Here is a 19,200-nt window from a genome sequence, read left to right as displayed (position 1 = left end):
TTCACACACACATCACTGAGGAACATGCTGTAGAAAAGAATGTGACACTCATGCAGAAAAGAAGAAAGAAACTGGTTTTATTCTCAGACACTGAAGTCTTGTGTCGGCATCTAGCTGCATTCCCCCTGCCTGGCTTTGCCTGCACAAGGATGGATTTTAACAGGGTAGGGCACCAGATACAGACCAGGAGACCATCGTGGGAGGTAAGTAACCCTTTACAATGAGTCAGAGCACATGGCAAGTGTAACTCAAGATAGGGATTTTCCAGGGACCAGTCCACCCCTGCCAGGTGATCTTGTTTCCTCGAAAAGGCACTTCCAGGACTGGAGTTGGTATGGGAGAGACGGGGACAGCAGGAGGAAGTACTGGGGGAGAGGGAGGGAGATGCTTCCCAATTTAACCCATTATGGTGTCATGATGGGGTGGTGGTTGGGTTGTTTTCAGTGTATGAGAAGAAGCAGCAAAGGCCTGGAGACTGGTGCAGGAGGCAAGGGGATAGGAAGGGGGAAGGCAAACTGGGTGAACTCATTCTGTCCATTCCTTCTTGATGGACAGGTTCCACTCCCAGGTGAGATGGTCGTGCTTGTCATCATCTGTGAAGAAGGATTTGTTGTGGTAGGTGCCTCGAGCCAGCATACCCTTGGGAGCCTCTTCAATAGGCGTCAGGAACTCGTACTCCTCTGGCCGTGGCCCATAGCTGCCAACCATGAACGTGGCTTTGTCCACTAGGAGAAAACAATCCACAGGGAATAAGCCCCTCAGATGGGGAATGATGAGGGAGAGAGGAAGCCATGAGCAAAAGAAAAGAAAGGAGATGGGGGAGAAAGGAACAGCACATGTCAGCAAAGGGGAGCAAAATCAGTGGGAAAAGTGGGTTAGTGAAGCATAAGGACAGTTGTAAGGATAACACGGATGGATGGGCAGGTGAACAGGCAACTCAGTTTGTACACTCTCACGTGTATGTACTTGTCCTGGTTTGAGACAAATTTGGGAGAAAACATTCTGGCTGCTAGAAGGGTGTGAGTACACCCAGCATATGGCTGAAGTTCTACCTTGATTTCCCACTACTTCTCTTTACTGGTGAGAAGACACCAGTTATGTGTGCTGAACAGGATGCTGAAGCCTTAGAGGTGGAGCCATAGAAATGCATGTGGGATGTGTGTGTGCAAAACGGGGCTTTCCTCTGCCTTGTCCAAGCAGAGCAGCACTGAGGAGAACCCACAGGCAAATACAGGGCCCTGCAGAGGGGGGGAAGCTCCACACAGGCTGAGCCACTGCACAGGGGGTGGAGGGGAGGAAAAGAGCTCCGTATGGAAAGGCAACGTGTGGCAAGCATCGCCCAAGCAGTGTCTCTGTGGACTTTGCTGCTGCACACAGGGGCGTAGCATACGGATACTAGAGCTGGCTCATACTGACTTCTCCCAAAACAAGAAACACTGTCCTGGGTAAGGCAGGCTTATGCACTCTGTTGAGAAGTCACCTCCTGAGTGTTAGCATACGGTGGGACTTGGGACCAAGGGAGCCTCTGTCCCAGCCCAGAGCTGCAGGAACACTTGTTCTGGAAGAGGGAACACACGGGTAGGAGCAGTGCTGTGCAGGGCTCTTACTCACCCTTCACCCCTGTCCGATAGGTGTGCTGCACGTATTTCAGTCCCGACACAATGTCCCTGTTTACCTGCAGGAAGAAACCAGAAGTGTCAAGAGAAGAGTTTTGGTTCTGTACCTGATGATTTTCCCCCTCCTCAGGGACGTACCCATCTTGGCTCCCTACACAAGGGAGCCTCAGCACAGGGCACATTGAATAGACCCCTAAAACAACTTCTCCATAGGCACCTGGAGACCTTTAGCATCCTCTGTGCATCTCCTGTACTTCCCTATCCTTTGCCCAACTTTGAAGCTGACTGGAGCACATCAGTAAGGTTCTCAAGACATGCTGATGAAGACAAAGAAAAGTGAAGCAGGGAGTTCCCGTTTAATAATTTTCATACTGGAAAGCATACATGGGTAACTGGAGTAATCCCTTCAGCCCCAAAGGGTGGGAAGCTTCCAGGTGCCCTCTAAGCTCCATGGGGAGCTGGCAAGTTTCTTATCAAAAGACAGTGGGACAGTTTTCATAATCTTTTCTCAAATCAGCCATGGATAGCTTGGATGTATCCAGTGCTGCTCCCCTCCAGCATACACAGCCTTCCCACAGTGTACACTACTCAACCTGAAAACAAGATGGACAGATCCTTTTACATCCCAGGGTAGAATTCGTACAGTACAAGCCCTTACCAGCCATGGAACTGAGGGAAGGAATTAGAATAACCTGTCTGGCTTCCAGTATCTCCAGTCAACAAGGCACAGCTACAGATGGAAATCTTTCACAGCATTAAAGAGAGCTGGAGGTGTCTCAGGGGAGAGCATTGGGGGACATTCATCTCCGAGACAGCAAGCCTCAGAGAAAAAGGGAAATCTGCCCTACAGAACCCACAATATTAACACCTTCTCTCATCTGTCTCAGGAGAATTATCTTTGTTCCCTTTCTGCCTTCTCTTCCAAGCCCAGCTTTGAAGCAAGCACTTGCAGAAATGATCAGTTCAGTGCTAGATGCCACACTGCATCATGGCCAAGCTTCATTTTCAGCTGTAAACAGAAGAAATGGCTGACACGCTGATTAATGGGAGTGAGGGAGAAATTAGCCCATTTAGGTATATCACAACCTGAAGAATTCAGGTATCTTCAGCCAAATGTTACAATATTACATCTTTTTAATGTGTACATGAAGCCCAGTATTACTGACTGAATCAGTACTTCATAAATAGCCATTCTCTCTTCTCTTCTCTTCTCTTCTCTTCTCTTCTCTTCTCTTCTCTTCTCTTCTCTTCTCTTCTCATCTTCTCTTCTCTCCTCTCCTCTTCTCTTCTCTTCTCTTCTCTTCTCTTCTCTTCTCTTCTCTTCTCTTCTCTTCTCTTCTCTTCTCTTCTCTTTTCTCTCCTCTCCTCTCCTCTCCTCTCCCCTCCCCCTCCCCTCCCCTCCCCTCCCCTCCCCTCCCCTCCCCTCCCCCTCCCTTCCCTCCCCTCCCCTCCCCTCCCCTCCTCTCCTCTCTTCTCTTCTCTTCTCTTCTCTTCTCTTCTCTTCTCTTCTCTTCTCTTCTCTTCTCTTCTCTTCTCTTCTCTTCTCTTCTCTTCTCTTCTCTTCTCTTCTCTTCTCTCCTCCTTGTTCATTTCCACTTAGTGTGAAGTAAAGATTTTCCAGTGGCCAGAAAGCAAAACCAAACTCAGCCAAAACTACCCATCTGGCTTTAAAACCACTCATTTATCAGTGTGAGCAAACAGAAACCAACTTCCTCCAAGGGGTGAGCAAGCAGAAGTGATTTCCTGGAAATACCTCATCCCTTGTTGGATAGAACAACACCTGAAGCTAGGGGAGCTTTGCATGTGTTCAGCTTTTGGGCAGGCATTCTGCCTGGCTCTAGTTATCTGACAGACTGCCCCTGACTGGCCTTAGCAACTGATAAGAAGCAACTGGAAGGAAAACAACTCACTCTGAAATGGATCTTAACTCTGTATTCCACCCCTTCCTTTAATACGAAGGTCTCTTTCTTGAGTGCTTCGAGGTCACCTGCAAGAAGAGAATCAAGCTGTCAGCTAGAGATGCCACAGTGAGGAGAGACCAGGCCCAGGGGGGAAGATGGGGGTGGGGCTGGTGTCAGAGATGAGCATCCCTTCAAAGGATGACACCTGTAAAATGAGTAGGCAGACATCCTTGTGAGATTGTGTTGTGCGACCAAATACACAGAAACTCCTGGGTGCTCATACGTATCTGTGCCCACAGAAGGTAATGCCTAAACACACACAGGTCTGAGCACATATACACGAGTATGTTTTTGCACAGACTTGTGGCAGAGCATATGCAGGAGTGTGTGTATGCTCCATCCATGCCCAGGCCTGGCTTGGGTGAGAGGAGCGTGTTCCACAGCTCCTGCCCAGCTCGGAAGGCTGCCTGGGCCCTGCAGGGCTCTGTGTGGCTTTGGTTGAACAGGAAGCCTCTCTGCCTCTCCTGGCCCAGCTTCCTCTCTCTGCAGAAAAGCCCAAATAAGGTTCTCTCCCCATGCCCCCAGGAGCCGGAACTGCAGTATTGCTCGATTCTGAAGTTTCAGTACAGCTTGCTACCCAAATGCATGAGCACATCCCTTGTGCTCATGAAGTGTCATTGAAAGGAAGCCAGCAGAGATGGCAAGAGAAACCCAGGAGCTCCTAGCGCAGTCTAGATGAAGGAAAAAACCCTCAATATTTTCCTCTGTTACATCTCCTTCTTTTTTGTTCATATGTGTATACCTTAAAATAAGAAACAAGGCTAAGATGATTTCAGAGCTCCTCTAAAAGCCACTGTAACATCCCAAGGAAAAGCTCTCTTTAACTTGGAGCATGCCAGGGCCTTTGCTTGCTCCCTCTGTGACCAAGGGCAGAGCCTGTGCCTACCTGTAAGGTCCATAGTGATGGGTCCTGGAGCAGAGTCACACACCAGAGTGAGTCGGGTGACCACCACATTGGGAGCTGTTGGGTCTGCAGGAAGGAAAAGTCAGGGGGAAGTAGTCAGCTTGCAAAATTAAATGCAGTCAGAGGAGAATGACACTGAAGAAACAGGGATGCCTTGCCACACAGAAACTGCATTTCACTAAACACCCAGTAATGCCAGGCTTCCTTAGCACAATAGGACCACATGTCTACCCAGTCCTTCCATTGGATCCCTCTGGCCTCCATCACAATACCTAGAGGTGGTCTTTCTACCACAGAAAATTTCCTTCTTAGGATCATTCTCAGCAACAAGACCACCTTTCAGGAGAGGTTATGACCCCTTCATAACCCCCAAAAGTCCACACATCTCCCACCACAAGTCCTTTTCCAATGCCAACACTCCCCAGTAATCTTCCTAATTCCTAACACTCAGAGCATCTTCTGTGCTTCCTTTATGTGCAACTTTCCACCTGCCCATCCCCAGCCCTCCAGCACAAGCAGTGCATGTCCCTGGTCAAACCAGGTCCCTCTTCTTTGAAGGAGCAGCACACTGTTGCAGTACATCTCCCCGTTCCCTCCCTATCAGTGTGCCCCAGCCTACCTACTACCACAGGTCCATCTCCCAGCAGGGACTTCTTGTACTTGGCGAGGCTTTCATCATCCTTGTCCAACTCTTGCAGCTCCTGCAGTGTTTTCTGGGGAGGAGGTTTGTAATTGAGTTTCCCATCCAGCTCATCATCATCATCCTCCACATGAGGCTCTTGTGTCTTCTCAGTCATGGTCACTCGGTCTGGGGGACAGAGGAGGGGCCAGTCAGTGAGACTGCAGTGGATTGGGAGTATGGGGCACTCACTCTGGGCACAGCGTGGCTCAGTGCCCCTGACAGGCAGGCACCCACCCAGTGCCGAAGGCAGCAGGATTCCTACAGGCAAATGGCGACGGTGATCGGCTGCAGTCCAAACACTGCTGTGCTGATATTCTGGCTCGAACACAATCCCCCTCTACCCCCGCTCCTCTCTCCCTGCAGGCACCACGCGCACACGCAGACCTACACCATTCTTCCCTCCCAGGGAGGAGGCGCAGGAGCAGAGGCTGAAACCAGAGTGATTTACAGCCACTCTGCAGCACGGTTGTGGCCGGCAACCCTGCAATTACAAGCCACCGTACAAGGCTTCGGTGCTCGCCGGCTATCTCGCACAAAGAGCCGCTGCCCCACACCGGAGCACAGAGAAACACGAATAAAGCCGAGGGCAGATGTTTCGTTCACCCTCTCATAATGGGTTAAAAGGCACATTTCACAGAAAGATCGAATACCTGACAGCCACTTCCGTAGATTAGCAAGCCAGCTGAGGCTCTCAAGGAAGCGGGCAGCATAGTCTGTCTGCCACGAACAGCTCACCCCAGGCACCCTGCAGGACTCCTTCCCACTGAGGAGGGAAGCACGACGGTGAGCCCAGAAGAGCCAGGCACAGCCGTGCTGCCCCAGCGGTGCCCCTCGGGGCGAGAGGCAGGAGAGCTGAGCCGCAGTCAGCAGGGCTGGCTCTCGCACCGCTGAACGGCACAAGGGCAGCGAAACTGCTGGGCTGGCATCCCAAACGGGAGCCAGAGCAGGGAAACAGCAGCCATGGGCAGCCAGAGCACGGGATGGGGGAACAGGAGACAGGCGGGAGAGGTAAGCAATGCTGCGCCAGGTGCCCCTTAGTCAGCTGCCTGCCTCGAGGAGCCAGCCATATGGTCCTAGCCACCTTCCCAGTCTTCGGAGAAAGGCTGAAAAACAGAGCAGTGCCCTGGTACAGCGGCAGTTGTCACAAATGGCCAAGCCATTCCTTGTTCTTTGGCAGCAAGAGGATTTGGTCAAGCTACACAGATCATTCAGTTCACTTCCACTTATGCTTCTTGGAGACTGTCTCTACTAAAAAGTCCCCTTTTACTTGCTTATGTGCAATTTTCCAAACAAATCATTTGTCCTTCTCTGCAGCTGTGGCCTTAGCATTTGCCCCTGCTCCCAAAAGTTAAACTGGGAGCTAATGGGATAGTTTTTCATTTATTAAAAAGTAAAAGAAACACACCAAAAAAAAAAAAAAAGAAAAAAAATAAAAGAAAAGGAAAAAACAACTGTTTAAGGTGAATCATCAAGTGGTGTCAGGCAACTCTGAGTAGTATGCAGACTTCTCAGAGCAATTCCAGTGCAGGGAAGAAAAATCATCAAGGAGTGGTACATTGGCACGTTGCAAAGGGACAGAAAAGAACTGACCATCGCACAAACAAGAAGATTAAGTCAAGTATTTTAATTGGAAATGGCCATTGCAAGACAGCTCTGCAATTTTGTGGTGAATGAGAAACTAGTACAGAATGGGCACATGGGAAATAAAAGGGAATCTCAACCCAAACAGGAAAAAAAACAGGTCCCAGCAGCTGAATAACCCTGGCTCTGTCCATGCCCAGACCCAGGAGTGTGAAATACCCAAATACCATAGGAAAGGCCCTTGAGCTTGTCCTCACAAGAAAGGAAACCAAAAAGCTCCCTCTTGAAAGCAGCAATCACACATGCCCCAGCACTCTGTGGCCCCAGCAGAACCGCCTTAGAAAGCCCCACAATCCCCTCAGTGCCACTCCATATTCAGCACAGGAGGAGGCTGTGATTAGCCATGACAGCCACTGCCAAGTCTTGCCTTCCACTTGAGCTCCAGCTGCAGGTCTGAGCACTGACCCCAGCTCTCTCACAATACCAGGTTGCATCTGCCACCAACACGAGCACAGACCACAGGTGCCTGCCCGCCCCCATCCTCCCAAGTCCACCTCTTGTATTTTATCACAGGAGATGGAAAGAGGCCTCTCTGCCCACATGCAGAGAAAAGGCAGAGTCCGGACTGGACGAGCTGGCTGCTCCTCATCCCTCAAACCTTCCCTTTGCACCACAGATGCTGCAAAGACCGTCCCTGCCAGCCCATGGGGGTGGCTTACTGGAGGGGGATTGCTTTTAGGTTCTGAAAACCTCACAGAAAGGTGCACAGACAATCTGCCATGCCAACAGCAAGGTCCTGCAGGGAACAGGACCAGCCAGACTGTCTGGGATGAACAACCTCTGGCTCACGGGCGCCTCAGGATGGCACCGATCAGACCAAGTTCTGGCATTTTTCCCCAAGCCAGGGACCTGACACTGCCTTCCTGCCAAACTCCAAGGCAGGCGGTGACCAGATGGGAGGAAAGCTCCCATCTCAGCAGCTCCTGCCCCTACTTGCTGGTGCCCTCTGCAAGCTGAGACACATTCCTGAGCTCAGGCACCACTGCTTCCCCAGAGACACCATGTTGCTGTTGGGGTTCCTGAGTTTCTGTGCCACTGCCCAGGAAAAGGGCTAGTATGGAGCCCTCCATTCAGACCAAAAGCCTCACTAAATTGAGAAAATTAACCCTACATTGTTATACGCAAGAAGAAATCTGTGTGCTTGGTGTCTTGCCCTGCCACATTTTTCTTGCCTTTCTGCAGCTCCAGCCCACAGTCCTGCGTCACCTGCACCTCTGAGGCCTGGCAGCACCCGGGAAACAGCAGGGAGGGGGCAAGGGCAGGGTTTGGGATCCCTGCTAGAGAGAGATGGCTGCAGGAGGCAAAGACGGAATCACGCCTTGGCGAGAGGTGCCAGAGTCTCGCAGCTGGGCTCTGCTTGTGCCGTGGACAGACAGCTGCCCCCGCACCTCCAGCAGGAGAGGGCAGTGACAATGCGGAGGGTAGGCACCTCCTCGGCCCCCCCATGCCTCCACGGGGCACAAAAAGGGCTGCCAGAGGGGCAGCATTTTACTTGCCCTCCGTCGGCTCATCACTTCTCCAAACCACCCCCTGGCCGAGGGCTTATCTCCAGGAAGCGGGTTTAGCAGGGAGGAAGTAATTTTCTGCGACGGGGGAGAAACACACCGGACTCAGCAGCGCCCCCAGCCCCGGCCTCCCCATCCCAAGCCCCGGGGTGCGGGGACAGAAGGGAGCCCATTGCCCGGGGAGCGCCGGGCACCACGCCGCAGGGCTACACCCGCCGCCAGCCCGGCACCGCGGGCACCTCTTCCCTTCCTTCCCCCGTCCCTCCGCCCCATCGCAGCGCGGAGCCCGACTTCCCCCTGGGCTGCAGGCAGGGCTCTGCCTGCCTCCCCGGGCACGACCGGGCACCGGCAAGCCCCCGGGAGCGAAAGCGCGAAGTTGCGCGGCGGCGGCGGGGAGCGAGCCGCAGCCCGCTCCGTGCCTGCCCCGCCGCGCCCGCCCGCCCCTCGCACTCACCGGCGGAGCGGCGCCTGCGGCCGGGGTCCTCCTCTGCTGTCAGCGCTCAGCCTCGAGCTTTGGCAGTTGGAGCAGGAAGGAAGTTGGTGAAGAGAGGAGAAAAAAAAAAAAAATAACACTCACACGCAGCGAAAAAAAAAAAAAAAAAAAAAAAAAAGAGCCGCGGCAGCAGCCCACCCGCAGAGGAAGCCCTGCGCGGCCCCGCATGCTGCGGCGCTCCGCCGCCTGCCCCGCTTTGTCTGCGCCCGCCCGGCGCCGCGCCGCGCTCTTTTTGCGCAGAGGTGCGCGGGGCTTTGTCTGCGAAGCCGAGCCCGGCCGGGGACGCGGAGTGCTCGCCGTGCGCGGCTTCGGGCTGCTGTGCCCGGGAGCGAGGGGATGATAGCTTTGTTTTTCTCCCCAGGCTTTTATTTTGTTTATTTTCCTGGTGTAATTATGGTCGATTTCAAAAAGTGGCGCTGATTTACACCGATTAAAATATGCGGAGAATCGGGTTGTGTATCCGTGGGAAGATAAGCAGTATTGCAAATGGAGGTTCTTATGAACCTCATTTTTCCTGCTACCTGCTGCACTTAATCAGCTTATTGTTCCCAACTCCCAGCCCTTCTCACACAAGCAGTTTCAAAGATCAGCTACCTCGGGAAGAAAAAGATCTCATTTCCCAGAGTTGCGTATATGATCGAAAAGATTTTACAGCCCTTACTTTGTGAAATCAGCAGATTTCCTCTTTCCTTGCCCCTCATGGAGTGCCCACTTAGTTCATCAGTCACATAAATCCTTCATGTACATAGTTCTCAGTGCACAGCAAATTAGATCATTGGTTTGCAAACAACAAATCTGGGCCTGCAGTGACTGATAGACTGCTCTTAATGCATTTACAGCAGCAAAATAAGGAAAACATATCTATTGCCAATGGGCTTAACATTCACTGCCCCAGATCCACATATCCATTAAAAGTGTTTGTTGTACACAAATTTTTAAAGGTTGTAAACAACTGAGGGAAAGAGATCTTCTTCAGGGATTAACAGATCTCAGAAGAGGGAAGATTGATTTTTCCAGCCAGATATTGCTTTCATTTAGGTTATGGGTGGCACAATGATCCTTACCTCATGAATTTCAAGGGGAAAACAGCGCATATATCTGTCTGACAATGGAGTCCCATTTATCAGGGGCTATAGCCTCAGAAACATTTCAAGCTTCCATTAATTAGTTTCACCATCAAGAAAAAATATTTTATTCTCTGCCACTCTTTTTCCCTGATGCACTAACCCTTCTCTTGGGCCAGCACAAGGGATCTGAGTTGAATTCCATAGTTAGATGAGTTTAAATGGTACCAGGGAAAAAACATGTAAGCAAATGTGTAAGTATATATTGGTGAGTTTTCAACCCAGACAGGTTTCTCCATACTTGTTTATAATGGACAAATGTGGTTAAATCTTCATGGGAGGGAGATGAGGAAAGAACAGAGCGAATTCTTTCAACTACAGTGCCACTTTATGGCAGCTCATATTGTTCATGTAAGCAGTCCTGGCCTGGGAAAGCTGTGAAGAGTTGGATGTGTTAACTATGGAAAGATTTGAGGAAGCCCCTGTGTCTTGAACAACTTCTTGTCTTGGTTTCTTTGCTGTCTAAGTCTCTGATTTCAGTTTAGAAACTGAACACAGTTTAGCTGGGAGGAGGTGTGGGTTGAGGTTACTGTTCATTCATGGCTTGGTTTGAAATTTCCTTGGTTTTAGCCACTGTGTACAGTGCAATTGTAAGCAGTGTTATTGCAATCATTCTTGCTGAGGAATAGTTGAGATTAGCTTGGCCCCTTTTGTGGGCTTCTCATGCCTTTGTGTAGCTACTTACTATTTCTAAACACGTGTGAGCATAAATTAAGATCAGTTTATCCAGAAATATGCATAAAGGTATAGGGATGTGTAGCTGTGTGCCACCATATGTATGTGAATTCAACCTACATGGCTTCATCTGCCTAGCATTCAGGGGAAGCAGATTTTACTCCTAAATTAGAAATTAGTCAATATGTAATCATGGGGACATCATGTAACTGCTCTGTTCCTCCTCTTCCTATTCACAAACAGTGTGAGAAGGAGCTGTAGATATTGAAATCACACCATGCCAAGCAGATGGGAACTTAGAAGCCAGGCACGATCCTTTGGGTCAGCATATCCAGCATCCTGCTGGGGAACCACGTCACTGCTCTGCTGGAAGAAAGGAAAGGTTTGAACCACAATGGAGCAGGACATCACTGAAAGCAAATCTCTACCACCGAGTATTTCATCTTTGACAAACTGATGCCATGCCATGAAGATCATTTCTTGGCAGACATTGCCCAACCCCAGCCAGTTCTCTTGTCTGTGACAGAAGGAGGCAGGGACAACAGCTAACGTGTACCTGCTTTATTGCAAAAAACATGGTAAAATTCCAAACGTGTTCTTAGCTGGAAAATAGTATTTTTTTACTTAAATTATTATGATTAGGTCTCATTTAATTTTACCCCACTGATAACAGATGATTGTACAATTAGTAGACCACAATAATAGGTGTGATCAACCTCTAGTGTCTAAGTTTATTTCAAAAAGCTTATGCAAAATTTTAAATGCATATCCTTCAACTACACAGACTGTACTCCCAACAGGCATGTATGTCTGTAGCACCCTATTGAAAATAATAAACCTTGACTTTTTTAAAAACAGTAAGATTAAAAAAATTAGGCTTTTTTTTTCCTGTTTGAATTTGGATTGCTGCCATTAGGTATCCAATATTTCTAGATTTGAACTTTTTGCACTGGTGGTGCATTGCAGCTTTGTGCTACTAAATGTCATCTCCATCTTCTGTGGAACAGGTTGCTCGCTGCATTTGAGGAACAGAACTACTTTATGACTTTTAGAAAGTGACTAATCCAGAAAAATTTCACCTGTTAGAATCTCTTATTTTCACCTACTTGTAATTTCTAAAACTGTCTAATTTGGAGCTGAAATTTCTCAGGCTGGAAGCTCTGAGGGGAAAAATAAAAAGAGATTTCAGTCCAAGTAGGGAATCCATGTTTGTAATTTTAAGAGGCTCAACAGAGTAATACCTATAATGCTGCTCTTGTAAAGTGATTTGTTTTGGAACTACTAATTTGCATTTTCACTGAACTCAGTTCACAGTTACTAACTTTGATTTCTCTCTAGTGAATAATATTGCTGAATGCTGTCACTGTCATGAGTTTTGCCTCCTCCTCAAGCTTTTTACAGTTTCCAGGAAGGCTACAGGTGACATGCTGGGAAGACAACCTCACAGTTCAGCAAATTCACGTCAGCAGGTGCAGCAAGGTAAGTGTCAGTTCTGGCCGTGGGTGTCCCCTAGATGGTGTCCCCAGATGGTGTTCCTCTCTACATGCAGAGATCCTCTTCCCTGCAGGGATGGGAGGAGGTAATCCGGTCCTGAGGCAGTCACGAGGGGATGGGAAGGGGCAAGGTGACAGGCTGGGGAGCTCAGACATGAGCTTTCCCTGCCATGTGGGGGAGCATTCACTGCACCACCAGGTGCCACCCAGCTCTGGTAATCCCAGCACTGCCTTCTCTGACTCTCAGTGAAGTGGAATAAACAAGGTGATAGAGCCAATGAAGCATGAATTCATCTCCTCTGAATAAAACACAGACACAATTTGCCCCAGGATTGGCTTTAGGAGTCAGCATCGTAAGGTTGATCCTGGTGTGCCTAGGAGAGGTGGTGCCTAATTTCTTCTTACCTGGTGCTACTCACCCCTTCTAAAGTGCTGCAAAGGAGTGTGCAGCCCTTAGGTGGGAAGGGAAGAAAGGAGGATAGATAAAATGCCAGGCAAGTGTACAGCATGGAGAGCGAGGAGAGAGAAGGCACTTTGAAGTGCAGACACAAAGCCGCCAGTAAGGTTTAACTGGGTTTTCCAATCCCAAGTCCCATGAGAATCCTTTCAAAACACCTAGCCACTGGACTTGAGGGCTCTCAGCTGGATGAAGAGCTGACCCCTGAAGACATGAGTGTGTGCTCCATCTCTCCAGCTCCTCCAGAAGTGATTTCTTTGAAAGATGGAGAGATTGGAGATTTAATACTTGTCTAAGCAGCTTTCAGGCTTGTTAAAGTGCTAATCCCATAACCCTCGTCACAAGCCTGAAGGTGTGCAAAGACTTCACATGTCACTTCACAATCCCCTGAGGAAGCAAGGGAAACAGGAAGACAGAGGAAGGAAAAGGATTTTTTGAGGGATGAGAGGGTAGGGGCAAAAACAGAGCCAGTTTTCTTCAGAGTCTAACCTGAGAAAGGCTGAGGATGGACAGAGCAGCTCAGTGAAGGAGAGAGAGGGAGAGCTAAGTTGGTGAGAGGGGGTGAGTGAGAGGATGGGGTTGGGGAAGGGAAGGTGGTCCCTGTCTTGGGGGAGCAGGGGTGTCTTCTCAGCATCCCCCTGCACTCCAGAGCCTATCATGCAGGAAAGCAGATTTTGCTCTGCAGCCCTCACTTGGTGCTGTGGCAGAAGTCAGTGTTCTGCAGATGAAGGTGTCTTAGAGAAGTCACCCACCAGAGCTGGATTTAAAAGGGGACTGGATTATTTTAGGACCTCTCAGAAAACAGGTGGTTATGTAAGGTCAAATCTCAGCAAGTGTAATCAAATCTCAGTTCTAAGCTGATCACCAAGCAGGGTGTTAGGAGTTATTTATTCAAGCATTCCTCCCTGTGTTGTGACTTTCTTCTGAAACAGCCAGAGCTGAAGCTGGGACTAAATTAGGAGAGCTGTGGCATCCTCTCCTCCTCTGCTGACCTTGGGAAATCTCCCCTGCCAGCTGCGCCCTGACATTCCTGTGCTAAACAGTACTCTCAACAAGGAACTTGATTGCATACCAGAATTTATGGCTTCTAGTCAGGTTGTGTCCAGCCTCTGGCTAGCTCTTAGGTGCCTTTTATACCCTGTAGCTCAGGGCATGCTGCTTGCAGCTATGTAGCATCTCTTAAAGCCATGAGACAATAATTACCAGCCTCTCTGTGACAATGTTTTTCCTTTATTGCACTTGTGCTGTTCACATGTTATTGCTCTCACAGCCCTGCCTCCATAAACCCCCACAGTGTTATTATGGTGGATTCTCGTGGAAGAACTGGTGTGAGAATTGCTGTTCCTCCCACTCCTTCTTTTTCTTTTATATTGCAGACTTCAGTGTATAAAGGAGAAAAACAAACGTGGTGTTCAACAGAAGAGCCAGTGGCTATTGAAACTCTCAGTAAATATTATCCAGTTTTGTATATTCACAGAAGATTAACAAGCAATGAATGTGCAACATTTGCACATGATGAGCATTCTCCTCCCAGATCCCACAGAAACAGACCCAGAAATAATCCATAGGAGTTTAGGCGGGTCTTGATGAAAATTGTACCATACCAAGGGAAAGCATGGCAAGAAATCATCCTACTGGTCATTTTCACAGTCATCATCTGCAGCATCAGAGAGTCCTCAGAGGAGGATGTTCCTATGGGACCCCAAAATTGCCCTTCACAACTGGCCAGTGGGGAAAAATTCCCCTTTTTCTCTCCCTTCTTTTCTTTTATTTTCTTTTTCTTTCTAGAAATAACTTTCAGCATTCCAGTCAAAGTACACCATCAGCTGTCAGTGTCCCACAAATAAATCTTCATGTATACAAAACTGTCAGAACATCCTTTGTGCAACATGTGCATGCCCCACATGCAATGATGACTACTAAACACTTTTTCTATGGTGTGTTTATGATGCAAAAAGCAAGGTTTATGATGACCAGAAAGCAAGCTGCAATTCCAGGTCCTTGGCACAGACATATCCTTAGCAGCCTCCCAGTAAGAGAGCTACAAACTTCAAAGCAGTTTGTAGGTGTGTATCTCCAGTGGGAAATAAAAGTTTAGAGGGACCTAAATTAAAAAAAAAAAAAAAAAGGTTGGAATCTGACCATGAAAGTCCATTAAAAACAAAAATAAATTAACAAACAAATATTACCACATTAAGCTCCACAGTTGTGCAAGATCCTGAGGGGAAAACAGAAGCCTTTGTGCTAGCAGTACACCTAAGCAATAAAAGGAGAAATTATTTTTTAAAATTTATTCAGATTTTGATCCCCTGGCTTTTTCCCTTCCACAGTTATATCCACCAGGGATCTGCTATCACATGGCAGCTAGAGCATTTAGCATCCATGTGTCTGGGAGGTGAGCAGCAACCCAAGAGACAAGATAATGGAGCAGGAAGAGCTGCCTCCTCTGCCCATTAGTCAAATGTTCCCAAGGAGACTGTGAGATGCTCCCCAGAAGCAATCATTTCTTTCTGAAAGCCTCAACTGCTACATGAAGAAAATCATAATAATGGTGGCAAAGGGCTGAACTGAATGAGATTGCACAGCAGTGCTTTTATGTGTAGGAGGAGGAAGGAAGAATGCCTCTTGCATGGTGTGAAAGCTATAGGAAGCTTTGTGCCCCCTTAAGAAGAAGAAAGAAACATTTTACCAAAATGATTAGGAAAGCCTTCCTTTATTGGGCTGCTGGTTGCCAAGGAGAAAAAATCAATCATTCAAAAAGAAGAAGGAAAAAAAAATATGAGAAAAGGAGCTGTCAGGAAAGAAGACATCTGGAGCTGACTTGTGTACAGTTTCTTCTTCTTAGCCCAGTGACACTGAATCATTTGCTACACTGTTTTAACCTGAACAAAGCTCTGGAACAATCTGATTTTCTGACTTCTATTTAAATGAAAACACACTCTTTTTTTTTAACAAGGCGGTATTACTTCTCTGTTTAGTTCAATGCATGATTTTAGTGAGTGCTAGTGTACCATTTAATCACTGTTCACAGGTACATGGCATGTAATTCACACAGAAGGAATCAATGATGAGTAAAGAAAAATCTGAATAAGACTCTTGAGACAATACTGTGGAAACTGTGATTTTTTTAAGAGCAACCACAAGCTCTGATTTATAGCAGTCACATGGATAACCAGATTAACTACCTGGGCTTGATAAAAAAGGGGGAAATGCTAAGTTTTTGTTCAATATATTAATGTCGAGCTTGTTCTGTACATGTCATTCAGGAGAATAATAATCTTATAAATTAAAAAAGCAGATATTTTAATTGTGGGCAGAGTGAAAACAAGAAAGAAAGGATGCTTTTTTAAAATGATCTAACAAAGTCAGTCCTATTGTGTCATTACCAACAGCCTGGCTGCAGACATTAAGCAAAGTGAGTGCACAGAAAGGATGCTCACTAATGATACTGCCTTCTCTTGGGACAGCTTTGCAATGAGCATGGGGATGCTCTTGAACAATGAATCACAAAGCAGTTAGAAATACTGAGCTTTTTGTGCTGCATGGCTCCTCAGCACATGCCTGCATGCCTGAGTCTCATCTGCAGTTCTATGAGCTTTCTCTCCACCACCTCTTCCATATTTACAAATAAGAACAATAAAAATGTAGTTCACTCTCTTGAGATCTGATGGTGAAAAGGGCTATCAAAAAAAAAAAAAAAAAAAGAGGGGAGGATTTATTTTAGTTTTCCTTTTATTTATGCAAATCAGGGAAAAGTTTCTGTAAGTTACTAAAATCATGCTAACATAGCTGACTTGTGAGTGTGAGATGCTGAGACTTGGTTATCTGTTCCAAGAAAGGCCAGACTCACTACTGAGAAGAAAATATGACTCTGGTAACTAATGAAGTGTAGGACAGACTACGTGGTTTTATATCATCTGCTATAAAAAGCCCCATAATGTCCTAAAGCATTTGTGCCTGGAAGCCCGGGGCCTGTAATGATGTTCTGATGTGTGCAAGTAGAGCACCCTTGACCAAATAAGAAAAGGGAATTCATTTTTCCTGAATAAGATTTTGCCATGGCCATTTGACTTGAGGATTTAGTTATGTCCCCAATACCTACTTTGTAGCACAGACAAGGCACATTGCTGATAGTTCAGCAAAACCTTATCACTTGATTTATATTTCCTCAAATATAACCTTTTCCTCAAAGGATCCTTTTCTACAGGTTGGTCATGGAAATCTCCCTCTCGAGCCCTGGTAGTGGAAAAACAGATCTCAGCCTCTTTCCTCTCTGCCCTGTTGCCAGAGAAGCCTCCAGGGTATGAGTGGGAGTATCAAGATCAGGCTCTTCTGCAAGCTGAGCTCAGTGACACCGAACATAACTTTTGTATCCAGCAGCAGACACAGATTCCCAAAGTCAGCACACCCTGTTTATTGCAGGCTGTTACAGATATTTCATCCTGACACCAAAATATCTGTGCAAGATTTCCCAAAGGAAAAATGATAAAACTCTCCACGAGCATGCCTTCCTCTCTGCAATTCTAATGGATTGCATGTAGTCAAACAACCAAACACCTGTGCCAAGGACAGCCCAATCCCCTGTATCTGTTCCTCTTTTCTACACTAGCACAAATGACATGAGGCTTAGGAACATGGTCAGCACTGCACAAGGAGGATTGTGAGTCCTCATTTGCAGGCACCTTACTACACTGAGTTTCTCACCAAAACGCTGTTGACATGACAACCTCACTGATCTTTGAGACCAATAGACTGTCCCATTCTCAGTCCAGGTCCTACCATGATTCCCTCACCAGGGATGCAGAAGCACCTGGTAGGCTGCCTGTCTTCAGGAGGGAAACCAGCATTTTACTGCCTGGTTAATTCTCTGCTCTCTTCCAGTTAGGTACATCTTTGTGGCAAGTGATAAATCTCTATCCATAAAGGCACAAAGTCTCCCAAGTATGTAGCACAAGCTTGTAGAGATACACTTCAAAAGTTATTGTGGCCCACACAGCCCTTATCAGCTGCATCCCTGAGTCTGTGCCTCAGCTGGGATTTCCTCCCACAGTCCCATGAGCTCAGTCAGCCTCTGGAAAAATCGCTGTCTTGTAAACTTGTGTTTTCTTTGTCATTCAAGTGAGCTGCTATTTCTGGCATAACTACTGTTTCCATGGCTACACCAGCTCATAAATAGGGTCAGAAACCTTGGAGATGTTTTTTAAGTGATTCCTTGGAACAGAATATAATCTGGCTGGAGGTGATGAAGCTGCTGAGTTTTCCTTTGAGTCCATGAGGACTGCACTCCTTCTACCACCTGGACACCATGGTGCTGCTCTGCTCTGGATCCAGTGGCAACTGTTGTGGCCCAGAAAGTTGGCACTGGCCTTCCTGGGGAAGAAAAGCCTGGGCAGAGAGGGACAGGGATTGGGTTCTCAGTCCCTGGGCAGGACTTGTCATCCATCTGGTGCAGCAGCCAGGCACGAACATGAAGCAGGTGCCTCCTGCTCTGAAAAGAAGCTGTGCACCCACAACTCTGCAAAGTAAATACCACCCACTTTGTGAGGGGAAGGGAGGGAGAGAGTATGGATGGAGAGAAAGGACTGATAATCCTGGGAGATAAGAAAGAACATGAAAGGTGGGGCCATTTAGGGAGTTTCTGTCATGTTTTGTCAGTGGTAAAAAAATATCTTCATGTGACACCATGGAATTTTTTTTTCCCACCGTCCACTTTTTGTTAAAGGGAAATGAGACAGATTTCATTGGGAAAACAGGAAAATAAATGGAGTATTTTGAAAACAAACAACCCGAACATATGTAAATTTTTAAGCCTCAGGAAAGAGGAGTAGAGGGCTGTGCAGCTGATTTCCCCAGCAACTTTACCTACATAGAAGAAGGCAGAAGGGGAGGGGGAGCCCCTGGAAACCTGTCTGCAGCAGATGGAGGCATGGGAATGAGCAGCAGGGATGGGAGGGAGTCTGCTGCCAGCAGGCTGCACCTCTTTATATCCACACAAGCAGGTTCCTGCCCACAGTAATCACTTCTGCTGTCAGAAGAGGATGAGTGTAATCAATCTCCACACATTTGTATACAAGCTCTAGTCATCACAGGGAAAGAGAGGATGCCAACAAGATGCTGCCCCCGTTCTCTTTCCTGTGCCCAGAAATTACTGCACAAGCCTCTGAAAGCTGTGTGATTGTCTTAAATGTGTGGGAATGTGCGTTTGCTCCTTCTCTGCTAGATTGAAAGACTCTCAGCAGCATCTAGGATTTACTTCCCAGCTTCTCAGTGCCCACTCAAGGGCAAGGACCTTATTGATTTGTTTTAATGTAAGCTAAGAGTCTCCCTGGAGGATTTATCTTGTCTAACTTCAGCATCTGAAGGGTCAGAGGCCTCAGCTATGGGACTCTTGCTCAGCACCAGTGCAGTGCTGGACTGGTGTTCCCTGCCAGGGTCTGTCACATCAGTGAGAGACTGTCCCTTCTTGGTCACAGGCAGTCACACCCCTGGCTGGCTTGGCTGCTCCAAAATCCCCTCCTCCAACCTCACCCAAAGACAAATCCCATCCGTCACAAACAAACCTACACTTTGGTTTCCTTCTGCCCTTGTGTTGCTCTGATTCTCCTGCTGCTACTCTGTTTACTGGGATTATTTTCAGTCCTGCCAGTCC

The 19,200-nt window shown here is 47.7% G+C and overlaps 1 protein-coding gene across 1 annotated transcript; it reads right to left on the bottom strand.

Moving 5' to 3' along the window:
• Positions 1-53: 53 nt before the first annotated feature.
• On the bottom strand, positions 54-9,127 carry ARHGDIB (Rho GDP dissociation inhibitor beta). The gene is made up of 6 exons (XM_038154998.1): positions 8,764-9,127; positions 5,101-5,289; positions 4,464-4,547; positions 3,527-3,603; positions 1,612-1,675; positions 54-725 (listed from the first exon to the last, which is right to left on the bottom strand). Exons 2-6 carry the CDS (start codon positions 5,276-5,278, stop codon positions 526-528), a joined length of 603 nt encoding a protein of 200 aa, XP_038010926.1. The 5' UTR covers positions 5,279-5,289; positions 8,764-9,127; the 3' UTR covers positions 54-525.
• Between the last annotated feature and the right edge of the window lie 10,073 nt (positions 9,128-19,200).

This window comes from Motacilla alba, chromosome 1A (assembly GCF_015832195.1).
Source record: "Motacilla alba alba isolate MOTALB_02 chromosome 1A, Motacilla_alba_V1.0_pri, whole genome shotgun sequence".
Classification (NCBI taxonomy): Eukaryota; Metazoa; Chordata; class Aves; order Passeriformes; family Motacillidae; genus Motacilla; species Motacilla alba.
The sequence above is the reverse complement of the archived record's forward strand: the minus strand, read 5'-3'. Positions and strand labels throughout refer to the sequence as shown.